Source organism: Limulus polyphemus, unplaced genomic scaffold (assembly GCF_000517525.1).
Source record: "Limulus polyphemus unplaced genomic scaffold, Limulus_polyphemus-2.1.2 Scaffold1429, whole genome shotgun sequence".
In the NCBI taxonomy this organism is placed as follows: Eukaryota; Metazoa; Arthropoda; class Merostomata; order Xiphosura; family Limulidae; genus Limulus; species Limulus polyphemus.
Window position 1 is genome coordinate 199,162 of NW_013667039.1, and position 15,461 is coordinate 214,622.

A 15,461-nucleotide genomic window follows, 5' to 3' on the forward strand; every position below is an offset into this window, starting at 1 on the left:
TCTTCTTTAAGGACAGCATAAGCATTATTAATAAATATATTCCTTCAGAAAGAGAACCACCAAGAAATTATTGAAATTAACTTTTTTTTTCTATTTGTAGTACATCTGATAGCCTTGATATCTTTCTAATATTTCTTTAAATTGTGTGAAAACTTTACAATGGTTAGATTTCAAAAATTTGAAATTTTTTCATTATTATTATTATTATGACTTTTACATTGTATCACAGAAGAAGAGAGCAGGTATTAAGGTTTTATCATGTTATTTAATACACAAATGGTCTGCTTTATTTAGTGACTAGAAACCATGCTCGTATGTACTCGGAATGGCTAGAGGTTGCTGCTGTTTAAAGAAAATTTCAGGATTTGTATATGCAGTTAATATCCTAAAGGGTTTTCTCTCAGCTACTTGGTATTCAGTTGTAGTTTTATTCCATTTTACAGGAATATTCACCTGAATTACAAAGTATTTCTAAGAAGGATAAAAGAGGAAATTTCAGTGATTCAGGCGTAATGTTGACGAATATCAACCATAGAAAAGAAATTCCTTCAAAAGATACAAATAAAGATACTTCAAACCGTAATTCTGCTGTGAGCTCGTAAGTAAAAATCACCACAATTTTTTTGATTGATTAGCATTTCAGGTGTTACTTATGAGGAGGCTGTTTAACTTTGTTATTCAATATGAAAAAATGCTATTGGTTATACTGACTTGAAAGATGGAAAAGAACATTCGATAACTTGTATACAGAGTTAAAATACACATATACATATGATAATTTTAATTTATTCCTTCATAAATGTATTAGAGGAAGAAAGAAAAATAGTATAATTTTCTTCCAAGAAAGAATGAAATTTTTAGTGATTCATGACATATAAACAACACGTATTGTTTGTTTTATAATCAACTTTAGTCCTAGGTTTTTACTAAATGAGTATCTGATTTTGACTCAAAATATTTAATTAGTAATTGATAGAAAACTCAACTACTGTGTAGGTTTGAATAAAAAGTTAGATATGTTCTTGTGTGTGATATATGAAGTTACTAGATGAGATTACATGATGACAAAAGTGTTTTTGACCTAAAAAGTTTATCAAATAAGTTCATTGTTCTTCTTCATGACTAGTGAATAATCCACATTGACAATGAAGATATTATAATTGTCTTTATTCACATTGTTCTTCTTCAAATAATATCTTTTTTGTCAGTGTGGATTATTCACTAGTCATTGGCTTTATTCACATTATTGTCCTTCAAATAATATCTTCATTGTCAGTGTGGATTATTCACTAGTCATTGGCATTATTCACATTATTGTCCTTCAAATAATATCTTCATTGCCATTGTTAATAATTAAATATTGAGAAATATTATTGTTGAGTAAAGATTTAAAAACAAGTAACTTTTTTTATATTAACATCTAAAGTTTATGTAAAGATGAAAAAACTTTATTTCTGTATTAGGTAGAACATTTATATTCTTGTGTGACTGATTTACATGATATTAGTTGGCTCATTAGGTTAGGTTAGGGGCACTATGGCTTCCAATTTTGGACTTACAGTTGAATGGTTGAGAGTTCAAGACTGGCTCATGTCATGATGTTGTGTCCTTCAACAAGATACTTTGCCTCAATCGTTTTAGTCTACCCAGCTGGCTGAAGGGTACCATTTGTTAGCTGGGGCTTAACCTGAAATGGACGGGCATCTTGTCCAGGAGGAATGTGTGATCAGTCTGTTCTGCTCGGCACCAGATCCTATGTGCCATCTAAGTATGGAGGGATTTGACCTTGAGCAAGTAAAGTTAGATAAAGTTTTTAGAACTTTCATCTGTTTATAAGATTCTACTTAGGAAAATAGTTAATCAGCCAATCAGGAACACTATAGAGCAACTTCAAGATTTCAGTTGATAAAGTGAGCCAATTCAAAGCTGTTTATTAACCCCTTGCTTACCTTAGGGCTGTAATTGGTACATCCATTATTTCTATTTCTGAGGAGAGATTTTCCCTTGATGCTGAGAATACAAACTGTCTTGTCATGAAATGTTCATTTTCATATGACCGTATATATGTACACACACACAGAAAGAGATTTGTGGTGTCAGGAAAGAGTTCTAACAATGACAAAAGTAACAATAGGTTCATTGAATCAAAACAAAAGTGCCTTCTATTCTGTATCGGTATATTTAGCCAAGGGTAACTGAATGTTGCCATCTCCTTTTGTGTTAACTTGTATTATCTACACTCTTAATAAATATGTATTGCTTTAATGATTGCCAATTAGATGAAAATTGTTTAACTATTCATTCAAGTTTTTTATTGAAAATAAAAAACGTTTCAGGAATGGCCAAGAACAAAATCCTTTTGATGAGGAAAATGATGACTGGGATGACTATAATAATGATGCATTAGTTGATAATGGTGAACCTGGAGTGGCTGTCAGAGCACTTTATGACTATGAAGGAGCTGAAGAAGATGAGTTAAGTTTCCAGCAAGGTTAGTGTTGGCTATGATGTTCTGTTAATTGTCTTCTTATTCGAAGGGGAACTGGGGGGGGGTGCCTTTATATTGATAAATGTACCTCATTATATAAACATAATTGGTCATTTTGGGTAAATTTTTCCAACTTTATCTATTCAGAATCTCTGTCAAGTGTAAAAAAAAAAGAAAAAGCATCAACAAAATATGTGTACATGTAATAATTTTCAGCACATGATTTTCTTGTTGATATTTTGTATGTGTCCTACCATTTCATAAGTGTCTCAGAGCTGTTTTTTATGGCAGAACTCACGAAATCTGAACTCTAGGTTTTTTGTTTTTAAAATTTGATGATATATTAACTTCTTATGAAAGCAAGATAGCTACTTAGATCAAAACTAAAAAAATTAAAACAAAATGAGTATAATTAATTAAATATACTACTGCTCATACTTATAAAGATTATAATTCTTGGTTTAATAAGCCTGGTACCCTTTCTTGTTAGCCTAATACTTTAGCAACATTAATTTCACTAGTGCTTCACTTACTGACATGATACTATTTAGCAAGTGGCTACCAGGAATAAATTGCATATAAAAAAATCAATAGATATGGTGTTCTATGTGTCTATCCAAAGAAACGGTAACTTGTATGTAAATGTAAGGCTTCTAGTATTTCCTTTTCATAATATTAAGATGAATCATCCTTCTGTTCTGGAATGTGTCATGTTAGTTCAGTGAGATTTATGCATATGACAAGGACTTTTCTTGTAAGCATACAACTTTATAAAAACTTTTGCCAAAATTCCAGTCTGTAGACTTAATTTCTGATTTATAGAATAAAGGATAGTGGGAAAATGATTCTTGTTTGAGATGATAGGGGTTGAGTAGTAATAATGTTATTAACATAAATTGAGCTAAAAAATCCATTACTTTCCAATCTACAAAGAGAACAGTTCACATATTTAAGAAATTATATAAAACCATATCAAGATTCATGTATATCTGAAAAATAATTTATAATTAATATGTCACAGTAACATAAATAAAAAAATTTAGAAGAAAACATTTAAAACCAATGTAGAATGGATGTATTGAAGAAATAACATAATTTTCGTAAGTAACTGAGAAGAGAAAAACAAAGCATTGGTATATGTCTTTAAACAGAGAACATTGGAATTCTTGTAAATATTTTGTAATATGTAATACGAATAAACTTTAATAAAGCCATGATAAGTTGTTGTTTTTTTACAATGATTAGTAATACTTACCACTAGCACAAAATTGGACAACTGTAGTTTGGGATATAACATTAAAAAAATATATTGCACAACTGTTTGTCATCATAAAAATAAACTAATTTTGGAAACACGAACTTTCTGGTATTTTTTCTTTTAATTCGTTGAGTGTTCAGCCTTTCATTTGAGCTATTTTTGAGTCTTCTACTCACAGAAACTTTGTTGATGCTGAAGATCAATCATTCTTTCAAAAGCTTTCTTTTTCTGGGTTGTAACATAAAGCAATACTAACCTTTGTATACTTACTACTGAATTACTGTTTGTTGTTTGCAACTGTCATACTGTTATTAAAGTTTTTGAATACGTAAGGTGTAGTGAAATAGATTTGATTTACATTTGCTGGTTTGAAAATACAATGTACAAGAAAGAAAGTAAATGTTCTTAAAGATATTGTTTAAAGTTATATAAATTGTTGCTTTACATATAAGTATTTAGTAATTGATGGAGAAACTACATATTGACTGATAATATATACACATGCACATTCATCTAAATATATTTGTGTGTGTGTGTATATAGAAGTTATATTCAAGGATGTGAAATGTGCAGTGCTATTACTCTTCAATAGTTTTCTTTCCAATTGGACACACAGTTTCACCATTGCCACGAGTTTTTAAAACTTCCAGTAAAAATGATTGCTTATATTATCTAAAGCTAGAATATGTATTCATATAATTTCTGAATTTTAAACACTTGTATAATTGTAAAAATTCTGTAATTTTTCCTCGGTTGCCTTTAAAATATGGTGAGAGAAATTTTAATTAAATGTGATGAATACAAATAGAACATACCAAGAGACAGAAAAATACAGACTTGGATGTAAACATTCACGAAAATCCAACTTGTTGGATGTTGTACTAAATTTAGTCATTCTCAGTTGAATGAAGAGAAAAATATTTCTGTGTCTTGCTCTGGTTACTGTAAACTGAAAAGGGATGGAAAATATATATGCACATATGTGTAAGTATGATATGTAAATATATAACTGTAAAACGTTTACTAGGGTACTTAAAAGCTTTGGAAAGGGAAACTTAAACCTTAGAACGTTTGATAGGAAATTGTGGGTGCCAAATTTATTTTTATTCGTTGATACATTGGAAACTATTAACTGTATGATCTTTATGTCAAAAGAAAAGCTACATATATCTCCTTTTTTCAATATATTTTGCTTATTCTTAAACTCGGCAATAAAAGTATAAAAAATTTCCTATCACCTTGTATCAGGGCATTGCATCCATCCAACTACAATCTGTTAAATGACAGTAGAAATAATTAAAACAAATAAAAACAAAAATTACTTGCTCTTTCCACTGAGTTATTGCTATTTAAAAATAATTTCTTGAACTTATTTTTCTTAAAACATAGAACAGTAAATAAAGAAGTAAAGCAAACAATTATATCTTCTAGTTACGACCTTTGTACTAAGTTTGAATGCGAGTCAACAAACAAGATGAGCCTTTCATCCGTGACCTGTCTCTAAAAAGAGTTAAAATACAGAAATAAAGATTAATAATAAAAAGTCTGTTCTTTGTGTCACAGAAACAAAATTGAAACATTTTGTCATCACCATGTTTTTAAAATATGAAAAAATTCCTCCCAAATATTCTTTTGCATTATTTTCTTTAAGTTATTCTTGAATTGATACATTGATTAAGCTGTTAACATATAATAATGAAATTCTTTAGGATTAAACATCACCTATCGTTGGTGTATTCTTGCTTCGAGTGTGTTCCTTTTAACCAAGATTTATCTTAGTCATTTTCAGTTCTTTCGATATAAAAAACACATTGATTGTAATAAAGAGAAGAATTATCAAATATTCTGTTTACAATAATTTGTAGTAGACTTTTCATACTTGTAAAGAATAGGCTGAAAAACTTATCGTGTTCCAGCCTACTGATAATCCTTGATGGGTTAGACAAATATAAGGGTGCACAAATTCTCAATCAGTGTGGTTATACTTAGTAAGTGGATAAGTGGGAATATATATATATTGTGAAAACCTTGACATTTACCTGCACGATCCTAATTTACAGAATCATGTTAGATTTTGTTACTGATCAAAACTGCTTCACTCTTTTGGAAAAATTTATGAATTAGATTACATAATCACCAAACTAATCTGTCTATGAATTGTCACGTAAGAGAAACTCCATTTTTTTGTATGTGTGTTCTTAATAACTTATATCTTAAATTTGGTTCACCGAGTACTTAAAAATCAACACATATTTTGCAAAGGTATTTGATGAGCAGAAAAACAAGAAAAATATTTGGTCCCTAAAATGATCTTTTCATTGGATTAAACAATGTTTTAGTCATCGCATGTTAATGTTTTATTGTCACTGTGTACTTTGATATGTGTTCTATAGTAGTTTTCCCTGAAAAAAAAAAGCTTTGCCTTTAAAAGAATAAATCTCCGATTTGTAGGTTCTTAATTTGTTCTGTAACAAAATTAAATAATTCAGACAAAATATTAGGATTTCATTATTCTGATCTGTAAAAGTGGATGAGGTAGGGAATAACATCAGGTGTGTTACCAAATAAAAAAATCCGTCAATATAATAAATATATATAAATGTATAATGTTATGAGATTTAAGCTACTTATTCCAAACATTTTTTGTTTTCGGGTTATAATTTGTAGTTATTCTAAAATGAAAAAAAGGCATAATTTATATTTATTTCCTTTTTGTTTTTAACATAGTTATGAGATCGGTCAAATCAATCAAACCTGTACTGAGATTCGTTACTGAAAATAACAGATAAAATATAATTTTTCTTAAGAAATGTTTGATAATTATAAAGATTTTGCATGTGAAATTTGAAATTTTTCTGATACACAAAAGTATTTTTAATCTTAAAATGAAAAGCTACTTTGCATGTTGGATAGGCAACATGTGAAAAGAAAAAAAAAGGCGTGAGAAAAACATTGCTTTACAAACCTTGAGACTTAATAAAAGCATTTGATATTTTGCGTATGAAAGCATTGTAATGTTTACTGATAATCTGCCAAATTTTGTAAACATATGCTTACTAATTTACAAGTTATAGCATGAAAACTATAACAACACAAAATGGTTACGAAGTCAGTCCCAGATCTGTCTACAGTGGACAGTGTAGTGGTAAAAAACACAAAAATGCTCATACAAAACTGAAAATTTTTCTATACCTCCGCATGAACCTAATGAACCTCCATACCAATTTTGGTGAAGATCCATCCACATCCTGCCAAGTAGTTATATGGACATACAACAGACAGTACTATTATATTTATATAGATTTATACTACATGTTATTTTCATTTACGAGTGCAAAGTAATTTTCATGATAAGAATGACTCCATCTGAAAATTTTCAAATATCATTTGCATTACTCTGAAAACCTCTTCAGTAAATATCAAATTGGTTTTTTTTTTAGTTTTTTTTTTTCAGAAAACTTTGTATTTTATCCGTTATTTTCTTTACCCTGACCTCATAACCACCATAAAAAAATTAAGAAATAACTATAAATTTCTCCTATTTTCTTTCTGGAATGACTGCAAGCTGTAAAAGAAAACCACAGTTGTTTATCGTAAGTAGCTTAAAGCTTGTAACAGTATACATCTATTTATACTTACATTTTATTGTTTTATTACCCTGTGCAAATTATGAATTGCAAATCACATGTTGAACATGCAGCTCACATTTCGGTATCAAATTACATAAAGCACGGACTACTCGTGAGCATACCTCATAAAAAAATTTATTAATATTATTACTTAGTCTTAAATTTTTACATTTTAGTTACTTTTACAATAAAGAATATGTATGAAAAATAAAGTACTCATCTGGATCTTTTTTGTTTTTGCTCTTGACTGTTTGATGAAACTTAACCCTACTTTTTATACTAATTGTACTACTGCATTAAATAATGCACCAAAGAACACAGAATAGTAACATGCAAAAAGGAAACAATGTTTCATAACGATCACTTATTTTCTGGCTTTCTAACTGTGTAACAAAAGCCATTAAAATTCAGTAGAAGGTCAAAGAGGCCACAGATATTAGGTAGTATTTCCTTAACTCCAGAGATGACAGCAGCCCATGGCTGATCTTTCTTGCTTTACCTGGTGAAATTAAGTAATGAAATAGATGTTGAAAATGTATCAGAGAGACCGTCATGAGAATTGTATTATTATTCCTGTTTTTAAATCATTATTTTGTGTTTAATTGAAGTTACAATTTTATATTATGCAGTGTTTTATTGATAATCAGTTCGGCTCTCGGAATCAGGCCGATTATTGCATAATTGGAATCAGTGGAATTTGTCAGGCTTCCCTATTAAGGAAAACCAATTGCCAAGAAATTAAGAATAATGCCACCCACACCATTTTATTCACAAGAACAATCTTCTGATGTGTAAATATGCTTACAATAATGAACCTATACTTTTTCGTTAAACACTAAACATTGATTCGCCACAGAATAAAATATCATCAGTTAAATAATCTCCATCTGTTTCTCATTTATTTACATAAGTTGATACACTGAATGAAAGAAAGGTTAAAAAATAATGCTCCGCATATCACGAAGCACACCCATTTCTTTACGGACTGTACAATAGCAAACGGTTGATAACAGCACCCTATGCACAGAGCTAATACACAGGGTGTGCTTACCGGAGATCTATGCAGACTTTTCCCTTTCCCGCTAGTACCACGCTGTGTATTAGCTCAGTGTCTGGGAGGTCACTGAAGAGCACATGACAGAGCAATTGGAATGTCCCTTTACTTTATAATAGGAGGGTTTTGTCAGTTGTATGAATTGCACATGTCACTGTCGGAGATGTCACTATAAGTTGAAAGTGGTAAGCAGGTATATACAAAATATCTAACCGTTTCATCATTGGACGGTGCCGTCATTTATGAATATACATAGTTCCAAGAAGCTACCTTAAAGTTAGTCGTGGCTCGACAGACATGATTGCTGATTGTTGAATTGCTTCTGAATGAGAAAAACTAGATATTTTGGGTTTTTAGAGTAGGGAGCAAATGGTTGCAAAACAAGAATCATGAAGTTGGGCAATTGTTGTAATCAACTGCCTGTTGCACCTGTAACTAACAGGTAAAAGCTGATATTTTGTGATTTTAGACAAATGTCAAAAATTACTTCGTGTAAGTACTGAGATTTGAAACACTTTCAATGAAAGCATGCGTGTCGAGTTGGGAGGTGTCAAGTTTTAAATAATTCAATCGGCACGATGTGGGTATTCTTTATCATAATCCATTTAAAGTTGTCATTTCTTTTTCTTTTTTTAAGGTTAGAAAGTTTACATATGCAATAAAGGTACAGTTAGGAGCATTTTTAATAAGGCCAATTTAAATAAAAATCTTTTGGCAATTGATTTGAAGATTCCTCATTTTACAAATGAAAACTTTCAAACACTGTCACTTTATTTGACCTTTGATTAGAATACTTCGTTTGGTTTAGAACGTGATTTATTTCCAAATGTATAGAGTGATAGCAAAAGTTTTTGAACTTATAGCTGAAGTGAATGATGAAGTTAGGTAATGAACCTCAACAATTTGTTTTTGTCTCACAGTGGTCACATAATGCTCTGTATCAATCATGTACTAGCCACAAGGTCAGTCCCCATTTTAATGTTTCTCTTGTTCAAATAAAAAACGTAACAGACATTTATTGATAACCTTCAACCATTTCAAATTGAATGAAGCTTCAAAGCACATTCTCTGTAGTCATTACAATTTTTAAGGTTAAACTTTCAACAATACTACACAATGATATCTTCAACTTTACGGAATCCACAATTGGAATCAAACCAATTGTGAGCTATAACAATCAGCAATTGGTGATTTCCGATTGTCACATGATCGGTAAAACAGTAATATTATGTTATTGTTTTTTTATTCTTATTTTTGGCTAGTGCAGCCTGAAAAGTTGGATTTAAAAGTGTTTGCTCTAACGTGCATATGTTTGCAAACAATGTACATGTAGTAAAGTAGATTCTTCACACAACTGACAAGTTTTCTATTTTTATTTGCCTGTTATTGGAAAGTGTTGAAAAAAAAGAACTTGATGCAGGTTTGGTGTCATATATAGCATTCTGATTTAAAACAGTATTAATCTTTATAAATGTTCAAATAATCACTCTACATTTAAAATTTTATATATCAGTTCCATTACACTGATACAGAAAGTTTGAATATTGGACAAAGTGATGCCATTCTTATAAATGAAAGTGCTTGAAAACCTGGGTGTTCATGGTGACGATATTTGTGGATTGTACATGACTGACAAGTGTTCGGTAAATTTGGGAAGGTCCATTCATGGTTTTTCATAAGTTCTGCTTGGTTAAGAAACACTTAGATTACCTTATGTGGAGTCAAACTTTTTATGGATCTTTTGCTTTTAAGGGACCACCTAGCAATTGGCTCCTGGACTCCTGATAATTTTGATCCCTGAGAAAACTATGTATTAGTTTAAAAGAATACCAGTTTGTGGTTCTAATTAAACAGAAAATAAATGAATTGTGGATATCTAAAGGACTTGCTCTGAAATGATTGATTATATCACTTACTCCTGTTATGATGAAAAAAACCTTGAATTTTTTAATAACATTCTGTAATATTTCATGTATTCCTCCTGATACACTTCCCAGTGGCTCAGCAGTAAGTCTGAAGGCTTATAATGCTAAAAACCTGGTTTTGATACATGTGGTGGGCATAACACAGATAGCTTATTGTATATCTGTGGGTTTAACAACAAACAAACAAATCCTCCTTATAGATTTACATAATATTTAGCATAGAACCCTAAATATCCAGCTGAAAACTCGAAAACACAGAATGCCTATTTAAATGTTATTAAGTACCAAAGTGTGAAAATTGTCTGCTTTGATGAATTGAATTTTGTAAATAAACTGATAAAACTTGAACAAGATATTGGTGAAATTTTCAATGTTATTTTTTTCTGGTAAATTAAGTTTTATTTGGTTTCAGTTTAGGGATAATGTACCAGGTCTTTGGGTGCTAACATTACTATGTTCCTCAAAGTCAGGCTGTTGATAATATTTGTTATTCCTTACCATATATGCGCAATTATTTATACAATTGTGCAATATTTTTGGAAAACAGTCAGTTTTTAGTGATAAGCGAAACAAAAATGTATTTTCAGACACTTATATTGACAATATGACTGTGCTTAGAGGTTTAAATATTGCAGTTATATTGAGAAATTAGTCCATATTTGTACATATGCGAAGAGTTGTGCTTGAAACATTGCAAGTCTTTATATGTGATCAGTACTATAGGGAATATCATGTTTATTTTATATATACATTAATGTTTTATGCTTATAAAGTTACAAATTCAAACAGCTGATACGTACAGTTTTTGTTTTACCGATATAGTCGTTGCAAGTTTTTATGTCAATAAATCATAATGTTCCAAGTTAATAAATACATGATAAATTATGACAAAAGTAGATCTGAGAACCAACTACTTCGTTTATACGTGAAACATTTAGGGCAAATAGAAAGTAGAGTAATGATGTGAGATTATTCAACTGTTTTCCAGGTGAAACATTTGTGAAACTGGAAGATGAAGATGAGCAGGGTTGGTGCAAGGGACGTAAGGATGGAAAAGTGGGATTATACCCTGCTAACTATGTGGAACTTGTTCATACTTAGACAGTATGTCATTCAGCAGCTTTTCTGTTGGCCCTATGGGACCCATATGGAATTCATTCCACTCAGGCTCTTATCCACCACCACCACCAGTAGCCACAGACAGTGATCATCTCAAATTTCCCATTCACTCGTGTCCTTAAAAAAAGTTTTGTGAACCTCTCTCATGAAACTTCCTATAGAGAAGTTCCCCAAGTTTCTGCTGATACTTGTACCACCTGTATGTTTGAATTTTTGTGCAGAACTCCTGTAGTTTCTACGCATACACCCACCTCCCCAAGAAAAAAAAAATCTGCATTGAGAATATTGGTAGAAATCAAAATAGTGTGGTTATTTGAATTCAGCACTGTCAAAAACGTTTAACTTCAAGAACCATGTAACAATTTAATCCCAATATTAAAAATGTGCAGCAATATTTTAAGCTTTTTTTTTCTTTCTTTTTATATTTTATTATGGATAGTTTCTTAATGAAACATCAGGTATTCCAGGGTTGTTGTTGTCAAATATAAACACCTTTAATTTATTGAAAAAAAAACTAATAAAAGAACAAAAAAAATTAAATAAGACCTGCTAATTGAGATCTGTATTTTAAAAGCAGCAGATTTGAGGTTTCTCTGATGTATGAATGTTTTAAATGAATATATATATATAGAATGAGTAGTGCTCATAAATAGTCATAAGTGATTATGTCCATACCTACAAAGTACCAGATAGCTTTAATATAATATAATACAGCTGTGTCAGATCAGGCATTAAATAACTATCAAGGCAGTTAATCAGTAAAAATATTGAGGAGTGTTTGAGTATTAATTGATTGTAAGATAATACCTTCATTCATATAGTGATTTTTTTTATGTTTCAGTGAGGCTTTTCTACTATTGTATTATTTGTTCTTTTTATATTAATTTGATTTTTGTATTGGAAGATAAATTTTCTTGCAAATCATTTAGCTTGTGTATGCGTTGATTTATGCCATCTTTAAAGATAAAGGGTAGCTTTTAGTTCAGCATAATATTTATATGTTAGATCGAATGTCGTGTCATTTTTACTATTTTTCATAAGGAGAATCACTAAAAACAGCAAATAGAACAATATAATAGATCTGGTGAAAATTTTTCTTTGATATTTTGTTTAATTATTCTTGCTGTAACAACGTAAATAAGCATTCGTCTGTTCAGCAGTGAGGTAGATGAAGTCCTTTACGTTTGTAACTCAAATTGGTAAAATAATATGTGAAGTGTACTAGTATAGTGTTGTAATTAAACTTTGCCGAAAATAACTTTTATATCTAATGTTTAGATACAATAACAACAAAGATCTTCCTGTATACTGAATACATAGTTATTGCTGTTGATCATAGTTAGCTGCAGCTGATATAAATGGATATTTGGGTAAATCCATGAATAAGATGCTTATTTTAAATACCTTATACATGTATGAAACTTAAAAATATTGTATCTACATTTTGTAAATCGAAGTACGAATGTGTTTTGTTGTGAAGTAAGCAATACTCGAAAACATGTTAAAATTGTATAGTTTTCTTACAAAACACTTCATGTTATTTCAAAATTAATTTGGCAAAAAGATAATTATCCAATTTTAAAAGAGAATCTTAGTGTTTCTGGGTTACATTCACAGTACTTATATTAAATGTTATTTACTCATAAGTTTAGTGTTTAACATGAAAGTTCTTAAGAAGTAAACTTGTTAACAACAAATTTATAAACTTTTAACTTAAAACAAATATACTATTGTACAGATATCTATCTTCATATAGATTGTTGTTAATTATAACTGGTTATAAGGTACACAAATTAACAAATGCGGTCAATACTGTATTACTCTAAATATAATATTTTGTGAGTGGAATTAAACATTTTAGCAGGCAGAATTGTGTATTTTATTTTATCACTATTTGAAATTGTTTCTTTTTAAAAGAATGATAGTTTAAAATTTTTAACTGAAGAACAAATGCAGTAAAATTTGCACTTTTTTTTTTACAAGTATATGAGTGACCAATGCAGAGTATTGTAAAAAAAATTTTTATTTTTTTTTCTGATTGTATGAGCTTGTATTAAACTCTATGATTTCAAGATGTAACATTTGGTTATGGTAATTTTCAATTATAGATATTTATGACAATACTAATTTTTATAAAATAATTATTTAGTAAAAGTGAATAATAGAAGACACGAGTTCTTTTGTTCACATTTATAACATTCTTGGTAATTTGATGCAGTGTACAGATCCCATCTGTATTGTGGTAGAGCCATTTTGAAGTTTCTGAAAAAGCCAATTTTCTTAAAGCTTTAGCACAGTAGCCTATTTAGCATTAAAGTCTATTGTGAAGAATGTGGTTATGCAATAAATCAAGTCTTTGGATTCATACCATAATTTTGTTTACTTCTCTTTTATCATAGGACTTGTATACTTTCAGAATGTGGCTAGACTAAAAACAGTGAACAAATTGAAAATTTTAGCCATTCATGCAAAAATTTAAAAGGGTATTTAGTGTTACAAGATGTTACACAAGGGGATATTAACTTTGAAAAAAAAAACTTCAGCAATAATAGTGTGAAGTTCTATTTATGGGAAGAGACTGGAACATTTTTGTTGATTTGAACAAGGCCTTCAGATTCCCAGAGGAGTCACTGCTGACTAATCTATGACCAGACACGGTTCTGTGGTCTGCCAGAGCAGTGCTAATTATTGAGCTTACTGTCCCATGTAAGAAGAATATCGATGCAGCCCTGGAATGGACAGATTCGGCAGAGCAGTGACAAAACAAGGGTTAGTGATTCAGTTTGTACCCAACCAAAGTAAGTTTTTTGGACAGTCTACCATGAGGATGTTTAGGGACATATAAATATGTGGAGAGGCAAAGGTCGCTAAAGCTATTATACAGGAGGTGGTGATAAAAGCATCAGTTTGGCTTCGGCAGACAAGAGATGCTAATTGACAGAGCGACCGGAGATAATTTCGCTCCCCCTCCCCCAGTAGCACAGCGTTATGTCTGCAGACTTAAAATGCTAGAAACTGGGTTTCGATACCCTTGGTGGTCAGAGCACAGATAGCCCATTGTGTAGCTTTGTGCTTAATTTCAAACAAACAAACTATTTAATTAACATGACAACCGCACGCTATACATTCAGTTAGAATTTATGTAAATCAATTGGAGCTTTGTACTATCAGTTACGGTTTGTGTTTTAGTGAGAAACTCTTGAAGAAGCTGTAAACCGAGACTTTGAGTGTCCAGTTAAAGAAAAAGAATAAGGTCGTTTATTACTATTGTTACGTATCTGCTCGTTTGTTGATTTCCGGTATAAATTCTTTCTGAGGAACTTCAGCAATACAAGTCCTTTCTTAATTAAAACTAGTTTATTCTTTCTCGATACAACTTTATAATACACAGAATTTCCACAGTCACTTTAAACTTAACCTTTATAACACACATTATAAATCGCAGTGAGTCACACACACTTTACTTACAGTGCCTACTGTTCGCTTGACTCAATTATCTCTATCTTCAATCTATCTGCCTGATCACGCTGTTTTTTCACGCCAGGCTTATATACTAAAAAAGAGGGCACCTCGAGCAAACTAGAGTTGCCACGAAAATAAATGATCCTTCTAGAAACTACAGCGTGCATGATCCCAGCATCGCGTGACTTTTGCTGTTGTAACACTACCCCTTCCTTAGTATTGCTCATCCTGAACAATAGCCACTTACATTAAACCAATAGATAATTAACAATAACTTGTACAGAATTTACAAACACAAAATTAAAATACAACAAAGTCTCTTAATTTTACAGGATGTATCTTCTTCCGTACTGGTCTCTGTCTCCTTGGCTTCTGCTTCACGTGTGGTTCATCTGCTCCATCAGGAAATGTCCCATTATTGGTAACAGTCACATCAGTGGTAGTAACTTCATTAATGGCTTCACTGTTTTCCTTCTCAAAACCGGGTAGAGTTTCTTCTCCAACAGTGGCTTTTCAGGTGACACAT

At 30.8% G+C, this 15,461-nt stretch overlaps 1 protein-coding gene across 4 annotated transcripts in view; it reads left to right on the forward strand.

The window, feature by feature from the left end:
- Nucleotides 1-13,846, forward strand: part of LOC106463520 (protein kinase C and casein kinase substrate in neurons protein 1-like) — an 82,391-nt gene extending 68,545 nt beyond the window's left edge. For all 4 annotated transcript variants that reach the window (XM_022391043.1, XM_013923563.2, XM_013923565.2 and 1 more), the window contains 3 exons: nt 444-598; nt 2,337-2,491; nt 11,343-13,846. In XM_022391043.1, coding sequence (XP_022246751.1) covers nt 444-598; nt 2,337-2,491; nt 11,343-11,455 — 423 coding nt within the window. In that variant the 3' untranslated portion in view covers nt 11,456-13,846. The remainder of the gene's footprint in view (nt 1-443; nt 599-2,336; nt 2,492-11,342) is intronic.
- The last annotated feature ends 1,615 nt before the right edge of the window (nt 13,847-15,461 follow it).